The sequence below is a fragment of the Aquarana catesbeiana genome, linkage group LG09 (genome assembly GCF_042186555.1).
Source record: "Aquarana catesbeiana isolate 2022-GZ linkage group LG09, ASM4218655v1, whole genome shotgun sequence".
Taxonomy (NCBI): domain Eukaryota; kingdom Metazoa; phylum Chordata; class Amphibia; order Anura; family Ranidae; genus Aquarana; species Aquarana catesbeiana.
In genome coordinates this window covers 215,130,322-215,141,555 of record NC_133332.1, presented here as the reverse complement: position 1 = coordinate 215,141,555, position 11,234 = coordinate 215,130,322, and the positions used below count along the sequence as shown (strand labels likewise).

The 11,234-nt window shown below is 48.3% G+C and overlaps 1 protein-coding gene across 1 annotated transcript in view; it reads left to right on the top strand.

The window, feature by feature from the left end:
- The first annotated feature begins 4,471 nt into the window (after window positions 1-4,471).
- Window positions 4,472-11,234, top strand: part of UBAC1 (UBA domain containing 1) — a 63,141-nt gene continuing 56,378 nt past the window's right edge. The window contains exon 1 of the mRNA XM_073599692.1: window positions 4,472-4,718. Within this exon, the coding sequence (XP_073455793.1) occupies window positions 4,581-4,718 (138 nt within the window). The 5' untranslated portion in view covers window positions 4,472-4,580. The remainder of the gene's footprint in view (window positions 4,719-11,234) is intronic.

Here is an 11,234-nt window from a genome sequence, read left to right as displayed (position 1 = left end):
GTAGGTAGGAGCGGATACCTGTCAAAACCAGGTACCCGCTCCCACTTTCAGATAAGATCGGCAATCTACAAATTCTCCTCCTCCTCCGCCCCCCTGCTGCCTTCTGGGAGACACACAGGTCCCAGAACACAGCGGGGACCATTCAGAAAGTTCAGTGTGACTCGCACATGCGCAGCAAGAAACAGACTGTGAAGCCGCAAGGCTTCACTTCCTGTTTCTCTTGGTGAAGATGCCGGTGATGAATCAGTTAGGAGTGCCGACATTACGGGATTCCTGGACAGGTAAGTGTCCTTGTATTAAAAGTCAGCAGCTACAGTTTTTACAGGCACCCAGCTCCCACTTCCTCCCCTGGCACTGCAGGGCCGGAAGCAAGATCACCTCTCCTCCCTCCCTCCCTGCAATCTTCTGGGACACGTTGCAGGTCCCAGAAGATTGCCCGGTCATTCGCAGCGCGGCTCGTGCATTCGCAGTGCGCGCCTAGCTGTGAAGCCACAGCCGGGCGCCCACAGTTAGAATGCCGGCGCTGCGGAGAGGAGGGGGAGAGGAGCGGGGCTTCGTGAGCCCGCATCATTGGACCTAGGGACAGGTAAGTGTTTGATTATTAAAAGTCAGCAGCTACACTTTTTGTAGCTGCTGACTTTTAAATGGGTGGAACTCCGCTTTAAGGAGGGTGGTTGGCAGACAGCAAAAATGGAGCTCAACTGTGCACTTTTGCCAAAAACTGTAGCTGCTGACTTTTAATAAACAGCCACTCACCTGTCCCAGGATCCAGCGGTGTACTCACACAAGTCGTGTTCTTTGTGTCCTCCCTCACCAGCGCCGGCATCTTCACTATGGGCATCCGGCTGTGACAGCTTGCGGCTTTACAGCCGGGTGCTCACTGCGCATGCGTGAGTGGCGCTGTGCTCTGTGACTGGTCCTGAAGTCTTCTAGGACCTGTCATGAAGAAGAACTTCAGCTTCTGATCGTCTAAGGCGATTGGAGCGAAAGTGGGAACAGGTACCTGTCAAAATTAGGTACCTGCTCCCCCCTCCTCCCCAAAAGCTCAGGTTTCCCAAACAGGAGACCTGGGGAAGAGGCCTTAAAGGATAACTAAACCTTTGTTTTATTTGTTTTCTTAAATAACAAACATGTCATACTTACCTCCTCTGTGGAGTTGGTTTTGCACAGAGTGGCCCCAATCCTCCTCTTCTCGAGTGCCCCGTTGGAGAAGTGCTCTCTCTTAGGGCACATGTTCGGGCGCACTCCAACGTCCTGCTGCTGCGTCTATTGACACAGACAGAAGGACTCAGCCCTGCCCCTGGCTCCCGCGTTATTGGATTTGATTGACAGCAGTGGGAGCCAAAGGCTGCGCTGCTATCAATCTATCCAATCAGGACCTGAGACACCGGCTGGAGCTGGTGTGCTCGTTCTCGGTTCTGGAAAGACCGGGCGCAGGTGAGTAAAAGGGGGGGTCTGCACTATAGAAGGTGTTTCACCTTAATGCATAGAATGCATTAAGGTGAAAAACCACGAAAGTTTACAACCCCTTTAAAGCAGAACTTCCCCTTTTGGGTGGAGCTCCGATTTAATAGAAAGTGTTTGTTTTTTTATCCTAATGAAAACAAACTGACCCTGACCTTTGACACTGGCCTTGATGCTAACACAGGCCCTAAAACTAGTCTAGGTCAAACACACAGACTTTGTTTTCTACTCGGAGGAAGGAGGAGGAAGAGATACAAGTATGGAGGGAGGAAGAGATACAAGTATGTTTTTCTCCATTTAGAGGAGAAGGAGAGTAGAGAGGCATGTTTTCGGAGTGATGTGGTTGGCTTTCACAGTGATCATGTGATTCAGAGCCAAACCTCCCAGCTCCTGATTGTTAGTATGAGAGCTGGAGCTGTGGGTCTTAGCTTGGTCTTTGTTCTAGGAACACTTTATGGAGCACGTTTTGCAGGCACCTCAGAAGAAGACTCGCCTCCATGATGCTGGCATGATAGGTCTATAACGTCAAAAGAGCGCAGGGTCTCCGAGTTACGTCACCACATGGCCACACCCCAATGTTATATAAGAACTGTCAAACACCGGAACTGACAGAATGGCGGGAGCCAGCGTCGGAGGAGGAGTGTTTTTTTTTCAGCAGGACGGGGGTGACGGAGGAAGACATCTTGACTGACGTCGGAGCTACCACAGGGGACATTAGTCATTTTTAGTAAAGGACTTGTCAAAAACCGTCTCATGTTTTTATTATGTTATTTATTTTATTATTTTTTTGGGTGAATGGGTAGAGGTACTATGTACCCCATACTCATTCACATGGGGGGGAGATCTGGGGGCCCCTTTGTTAAAGGGGGCTTCCAGATTCCAATAAGCCCCTCCGCCCACAGACCCCCACAGCCCAGGGTTGTGGGGAAGAGGCCCTTGTCCCCATCAACATAGGGACAAGGTGCCTTGGGGCAGGGGGGCTCAAAGTACCCACCCCTCCATGTTGAGGGTATGGGTTCTGGTATGGTTCAGGAGGGGGAGCACTCGCTCGCCCCCCCCCCCCCCTTTTCCTGACTTGCCAGGCTGCATGCTCGTAAAAGGGTATGGTATGGATTTTGGGGGGGACCCCATGCCATTTTTTTTTATAAATTTGGCATGAGGTTTCATCCATTCCAGAGCCAAAGGAATTGTTTTGATTGGTCAAAGGACAAGTCACACTCAAAGTCGGATCAAAATTGGATCCTGTTCATTAACCACTTGCCGACCAGCGCATGCCGATATACTTCCTAACTTTGAGGACGGATATCGTTATTATGGCAGCAGCTAGCTACCATAACCCCGATATCCTCCTATTCAGCGGGCAAGATAAAAGTGGTCTCTGCCGCGAGATCACTTTTATGAACGCTGGGAGAGAGCCCCTCCTGCTGTGCTCCGGTGCCCTCCGCCGTCGGCAGCGGTGGAGGCGATCTGGTCTTTCTCCTGGCTGGGCGTGGAGACGGATGAGGGGAGGATGGCCCCCACCCGTCTCCATGACATTGCAGGGCGGAAGCGACATCAAAACGTCACTTCCGCCCATAGCTCTTAAAGGGCCATTTTTTGTAAATCATTTTTTTAAATGACAAATTTTTATTTTTTTTATTGCATTTTAGTGTAAATATGAGATCTGAGGTCTTTTTGACCCCAGCTCTCATATTTAAGAGGTCCTGTCATGCTTTTTTTCTATTACAAGGCATGTTTACATGCCTTGTAATAGGAATAAAAGTGACAAATTTATTTAAAAAAAAAAAAAACAGTGTAAAAATAAAAAATAAAAGGTAAAATAAATAAGAAAAAAAATGTAAACACGCCCCGTCCCGACGGGCTGGTGTGCAGAAGTGAACGCATGCATGAGTAGTGCCCACATATAAAAACAGTGTTCAAACCACGCATGTGAGGTATCACCGCGATCGGTAGAGTTAGAGCAATAATTCTAGCCCTGGACCTTCTCTGTAACTCTAAACATGCAACCTGTAGAATTTTTTAAATGTCGCCTACGGAGATTTTTAAGGGTAAAAGTTTGTCGCCATTCCACGAGCGGGCGCAATTATGAAGCATGACATGTTGGGTATCAATTTACTTGGCGTAACATTATCTTTCACAATAAGACCGCTGCGCAAATACGGTGTGACAGAAAGTATTGCAACGACTGCCATTTTATTCTCTAGGGTGTTAGGAAAAAAATGTATAATGTTTGGGGGTTCTAAGTAATTTTCTAGCAAAAAAACACAGTTTTTAACTTGTAAACAACAAATCTCAGAAAGAGGCTCAGTCCTTAAGTGGTTAAAGTCACATGGAAGTCAGATCCGAAGTCGCAGGGTAAAGTTGGATCGGAAGATGGCCTTAGTCTGAACAATGTTTATAAACGCTGTGTCCGGAGGTCCATGTTTGACAGCAGTTGTTGGAATAGCTGGTTTTGACAGCAGTGACTTGCTGGGGAATGTGAGGGATAGGGGGAACCACAGCAGGGGAGAAGGCGGGGAAGTATTAATCATGCCCTGTGTCCATCCATGAAGCTATTGGGGGGGTGCAGGCACACCAATCCTTGCACCTAGTTAGGGAAAATGATTGATCCTTATGTCAGTGAATGACACTTCCTTACATCATTTTGTAGCTAAATACTTCTATAAATGTTTTGTTGCCCCTTTTTTGTGATTCCTTACTATACTGTTCAATTTGTATTATAAAACCAAGTACTGATGTACCATAATCATTTTCTGGAATGAAGTGTCCCTCACTAGACATCATATGGACCCATACCTTATTCTGCGATTGTCTTTACTGGTCTATTACAGATTACATATTATCCATTACACTATACTGCTCTCCCTCGCCATCTACCGGCTGCTCTCGTTTAACACCTGCTGCAGCGCTACGCTATATAACAAGGCAGTTGTGCTGCTCTTGTCCGCCACCTGCCGGCGGCTGCGTATATCGCATTCTTATGGCTCTTCTTTCTCGCCGCCTACTGGTGGCTCGTAGGCTGCTGTATTTCCCGGCATGCCCCGGGCGGGGTTCCGGTGACAGAGGAGAGGGGGATCCTGTGACAGGCTGCTGCTCCCCTGTCCTTGGGCCGCTCCATGTTCGTGCAGGAGGAGAAGATCTTCCCCGGCCGGGTGATCAGACTCCATGTCTGCACCATGGAGGGGGCCGAGTGGCTGGAGGAGGTGACCGAGGAGCTGACCCTGGAGAGGCTGAAGGAGCAATGCCTGAGACATGTATGTGACATGGGGGAGGGGGGACTGAGACATGTATGTGACATGGGGGAGGGGGGGACTGAGACATGTATGTGACATGGGGGAGGGGGGGACTGAGACATGTATGTGACATGGGGGAGGGGGGGACTGAGACATGTATGTGACATGGGGGAGGGGGGACTGAGACATGTATGACATGGGGGAGGGGGGACTGAGACATGTATGTGACATGGGGGAGGGGGGACTGAGACATGTATGTGACATGGGGGAGGGGGGACTGAGACATGTATGTGACATGGGGGGGAGGGGGGGACTGAGACATGTATGTGACATGGGGGGGAGGGGGGGACTGAGACATGTATGTGACATGGGGGGGAGGGGGGGACTGAGACATGTATGTGACATGGGGGGGAGGGGGGGACTGAGACATGTATGTGACATGGGGGGGAGGGGGGGACTGAGACATGTATGTGACATGGGGGGGAGGGGGGGACTGAGACATGTATGTGACATGGGGGGGAGGGGGGGACTGAGACATGTATGTGACATGGGGGGGAGGGGGGGACTGAGACATGTATGTGACATGGGGGGGAGGGGGGGACTGAGACATGTATGTGACATGGGGGGGAGGGGGGGACTGAGACATGTATGTGACATGGGGGGGAGGGGGGGACTGAGACATGTATGTGACATGGGGGGGAGGGGGGGACTGAGACATGTATGTGACATGGGGGGGAGGGGGGACTGAGACATGTATGTGACATGGGGGGGACTGAGACATGTATGTGACATGGGGGAGGGGGGACTGAGACATGTATGTGACATGGGGGGAGGGGGGACTGAGACATGTATGTGACATGGGGGGAGGGGGGACTGAGACATGTATGTGACATGGGGGGAGGGGGGACTGAGACATGTATGTGACATGGGGGGAGGGGGGACTGAGACATGTATGTGACATGGGGGGGGGGGACTGAGACATGTATGTGACATGGGGGAGGGGGGACTGAGACATGTATGTGACATGGGGGAGGGGGGACTGAGACATGTATGTGACATGGGGGAGGGGGGACTGAGACATGTATGTGACATGGGGGAGGGGGGACTGAGACATGTATGTGACATGGGGGGGGGGGACTGAGACATGTATGTGACATGGGGGAGGGGGGACTGAGACATGTATGTGACATGGGGGACTGAGACATGTATGTGACATGGGGGAGGGGGGACTGAGACATGTATGTGACATGGGGGGGAGGGGGGGACTGAGACATGTATGTGACGTGGGGGGGAGGGGGGGACTGAGACATGTATGTGACGTGGGGGGGAGGGGGGGACTGAGACATGTATGTGACGTGGGGGGGAGGGGGGGACTGAGACATGTATGTGATGTGGGGGGGAGGGGGGGACTGAGACATGTATGTGACGTGGGGGGGAGGGGGGGACTGAGACATGTATGTGACGTGGGGGGGAGGGGGGGACTGAGACATGTATGTGACATATGGGGGGGGGACTGAGACATGTATGTGACGTGGGGGGGAGGGGGGGACTGAGACATGTATGTGACATATGGGGGGGGACTGAGACATGTATGTGACATATGGGGGGGGGACTGAGACATGTATGTGACATATGGGGGGGGGACTGAGACATGTATGTGACATATGGGGGGGGGGGACTGAGGCATGTATGTGACATATGGGGGGGGGACTGAGACATGTATGTGACATATGGGGGGGGGACTGAGACATGTATGTGACATATGGGGGGGGCTGAGACATGTATGTGACATATGGGGGGGGGGGGGCTGAGACATGTATGTGACATATGGGGGGGGGGCTGAGACATGTATGTGACATATGGGGGGGGGGACTGAGACATGTATGTGACATATGGGGGGGGGACTGAGACATGTATGTGACATATGGGGGGGGGACTGAGACATGTATGTGACATATGGGGGGGGGACTGAGACATGTATGTGACATATGGGGGGGGGGACTGAGACATGTATGTGACATATGGGGGGGGGACTGAGACATGTATGTGACATATGGGGGGGGGACTGAGACATGTATGTGACATATGGGGGGGGACTGAGACATGTATGTGACATATGGGGGGGGGACTGAGACATGTATGTGACATATGGGGGGGGACTGAGACATGTATGTGACATATGGGGGGGACTGAGACATGTATGTGACATATGGGGGGGACTGAGACATGTATGTGACAGTGAAGGGTGGGGGGGGGTCTAGTGAAGGGTCTAGGCTGTACACCGCGTGGAGCACATGCGTGTATAGAGATTAGTAGAATGATAGATTATCATAAATAGAGATTATAGAGCTGCACCATTAATTGTTACAAAATCGCAATCTCAATTCAACCCCCTCATGATGTTAAAGTGGAGGTCCGCCCACCGCTGCAAAAATGAAAAGCCAGCACATACTGCAGCTGCTGAATTTTAATAATCGGACACTTACCTGTCCTGGCGTCCAGTGATGTCGGCACCACAGTTGATGTTTCCATCAGCTGTGGGGTTCATGCCGCCTCCATTGCGAGTAAGGGAACCCGGCAGTGTAGCCTTTCAGCTTTGTGCCGGGAACCCTATTGCACGTGCGCAAGGCTCCGCTCCTCTCTCCTACTGGACCGCTGACGGGGGGGAGGGGGGAGCCCGGGCAGGGACGTCTATACCCACGGCTGAGGCTCCCGGAAGTGGGGAAATCATACCTGTGAAAGACAGGCAAGGGGGGAGTACAATGAGCGGAAGTTCCACTTTTGGGTGGAAATCTGTTTAATCCATCATTTCCACTATTCATGTGAGCAGAGCAGTTCTCCTCACAGCTATCAAAAATAAAAATAGCAGCCAGCAATGTTTATCAACAACATTGGCTGAGAGATAGATAAAAAAAACCCATTGTATCCTTTTGGTTCTTTTAGACATTAAAGGGATGAATTTCGTTCTGCAAATTAGGTCAGTTTAACCGCTTGGACCCCTTTCACACTGAGGCAGTTTTCAGGCGCCTTAGCGTTAGAAATAACCTCTGAAAAGCGCCTTCCATTCATTGCAGTGTTTTTGCACACTGGGGCGGTGCGCTTGTGGGACGTTACGAAAAGTCCTGCAAGCAGCATCTTTGTGGCGGTTTGGGAGCGATGTAAATAATGCTCCCAAAATGCCCTGCCCATTGCAATGACTTGTCAGCAATTGAAAAACACTTTGGAAGCGCCACAAAATGGGACTTTTTACTTTGTTTTTAAGCTAAAAACCGCCCCGCTACTGGTCGAAAAGTGCCGCTAGCCGCTAAAACAGCGTTAAGTGCCTCCAAAGCTTTAGCACCAATGGCACAGGCGTTCCAGTGTGAAAGGGGTCTTAAAGCGGTTGTATAACCCTCTTTGATTTTTACCTTTAAGTAAGCCTATAATAAGGCTTACCTGTAGGTAAAATTAATATATACTAAACATACACGGTTTAGGAGATATTCACCCTGCATGCAGCAAATTTGCCCTCTAATCATAGGCCTTGTTGACTTCTCTCCCAATGTAGTGTTTATGGTTGTGGCCAAAAAGCTCAATTTTGGTCTCATCACTCCAAATGACTTTGTTCCAGAAGGTTTGAGGCTTGTCTCTGTGCTGTTTGGCTTAGGCTCCATGCACACTGGAGCTCAAAAAAAGCTTTTTCTTGATGCCAGATTGCTGGCAGAAAACGCTGGTTGAAAAACTAGCTTGTAACAGCGTTTTGTACTAGCGTTAATGAGTGTTTATGAGCGTTTTTTAGCTTTAGCGTTAATGGGCGTTTTTTATAAAAATACACAGAGAACACTCCAAAAATCCCACAATGCATTCCAAACTCCCACAATGCATTGAAAAAATAGAACGCCGAACCTCAAATTAACGCACGTTTATGAACGTTTATCGGCGTTTGCCGTTTTTTGGCAGTGAAAAACGGCACTTTGAACGCAAATTTCTGGCGTTCAGGAAGAAGCCCATAAACTCCACTGCTCATTAAAGCTAAAAAACGGCCATGTGTGCATGGACACATAGGATAACATAGAGTGGAGTTTATGGGCTTTAAAAAAAAAAAAAAAAAACGCCCAAACTCCAATAAACTGCAGTTTATCAGCTCCAGTGTGCATGGAGCCTTATTGTAAGCGGGATACTTTTTGGCATTCGCGTAGTAATGGCTCTCTTCTGCCGACTCGACCATGCAGTCCATCATTCAAGTGCTTCCTTATTGTGCATCTTGAAACAGCCACACCATATGTTTTCAGAGTCCTGTATTTCACCTGAAGTTCTTTGTGGGTTTTTCTTTGCATCCCGAACAATTTTCATGGCAGTTGTGGATGAAATTTTAGTTGGTCTACCTGACCGTGGTTTGGCTTCAACAGAACCCCTCATTTTCTACTTCTTGATTAGAGTTTGAACACTGCTGATTGGCATTCTCAATTCCTTCGATATCTTTTTATATCCCTTTCCTGCTTTATACAGTTCAACTACCTTTTACCGCAGATCCTTTGACAATTCTTTTGCTTTCCCCATGACTCAGAATCCAGAAACGTCAGTGCAGCACTGAATGAAAGATGCAAGGGTCTGTCAGGTGTCCAGAAACTCATTGACCTTTTTTATACACACAGCACTAATTATAAGCACACAGATCACAGGTGAGGATGGTTACCTTTAATAGCCATTCAAACCCTTTGTGTGAACTTGTGTGCATGTAATCAGGCTAAAATCACCAGGATATGTAAACTTCTGATCAGGGTCATTTGGGTAGTTTCTGTTGTGATTATGATTTAAAAAGAGTAAACACAGTTGACTGATAATAAAAGGCTTCAGCCAAACACTAACCATGAGTGAAAGATGTTTTTGTGCCATCATTCATATTCTCTGCAAAATGGCCAAGAAATCATAAATTCTGCCAGGGTATGTAACCTTGTGATATAATATAATATAAAATTATTTTTTTTGTGTGTGTTTGTATGCTCTTTGGTGCATTTTTGGGCATGGTGTTTTTTCTGCTCAAACTCACGTGAGTTTGGTGGGGGGGGTTTTCTGCCTGTAAGGCGTCATGTACACTGCTGCTGGTAAACGGACATTCAGAGGCAGTTGGATGCTTTTTTTCAGCTGCCCCTGAACTCCTCCAATGTTATCTTATGTGTACATGTACGTAGGTTTGTTTAATGTCGTTTTTAGGCAGTTGAGTTTAGAGGCCTTTTTTGGAAAACAAATGAGTTCAGACGCTGAGTTTAGAGGCATTTCAAGCGCCAAACACTTCTAAACGTGGTAACTCACATTTAACTGCATTTTGTTTATAGGCGTTTTTAATTTTTGGCTATTTAAATTTTTTTTTTCAAACACAGCATGCAAATGCAGAAAAACGGCCGTTTTAAACATGGGTTACTTACTATCTGTCAAGTTAAATTGTTCAGGAGAGGTTGTAAAAATGTCCCATGTACATTCAGCCTAAGAGCATATGCCTGTAAACTCCTGAAAAAGCCATAGTGTGCATGGACACTGGCTAGCATGGAGGGGAGTTTCCAAGCAGAAAAAATGTCACGCTTCAAAATTGCGCCCGCTCGTGGAATGGTGACAAACTTTTACCCTTAATAATTTCCATAGGCGATGTTTAAAAAATTCTACAGGTTGCATGTTTTGAGTTAGAGGAGGTCTAGGGCTAAAATTGTTACTGCTCTCACTCTGATTGCAGCGATACCTCACATGTGTGGTTTGAAGACCGTTTTCATATGCGGGCGTTGCGTTCGTAGGCGCGTTTAAAAAAAAATTTTGTTTGTTTTTTTTTTTCTTATTTTTTCTTTATTTTTACACTGTTCTTTTAATTGTTCTTGTAATAGAAAAAAAGCATGACAGGACCTCTTGAATATGAGATCTGGGGTCAAAAAACACCTCAGATCTCATATTTACACTAAAATGCAATAAGGAAAAATAAATAAATGTCTCTTTAAGAGCTATGGGCGGAAGTGAAGTTTTGACGTCGCTTCCGCCCTGCAATGGTATGGAGACAGGTGGGGGCCATCTTCCCCTCACTCGTCTCCATACCTAACAGGCCCTCTCCCGCCGATAAAAGTGATCTTGTGGCGAATCTGCCGCTGAGACCACTTTTATCTGAAACCAGACCGCTCACTGAAGAAGATACCGGGGTTATGGTAGCTAGCTGCTGCCAAAACAACGTTATCCTTCTTCAAAATACCGACGTATAAAGACGGCGGGCAGTCCGTAAGTGGTTAAAGTGGTTGTAAACCTAGTTACACCACTTTTACCTACAGGTAAGCGTATAATAAGGCTTACCTGTAGGTACTGTAAATACCTCCTAAACCTACAAGGTTTAGGAGATATTTACCATATACGCTTGCGCCAACGTCATCGACGCATGCGCACTGAAGAAATGGCCCGAGCGTGCTGTTTCTTCAGCACCTGGGCTCCCGTGCCCATGTGCGGGAGGGATGTCATCACGGCTCTGGCCAATCATAGCGCCTGGAGCCCGCGAACCTGAAAATCACTCCGGGGGACATGTTGCCG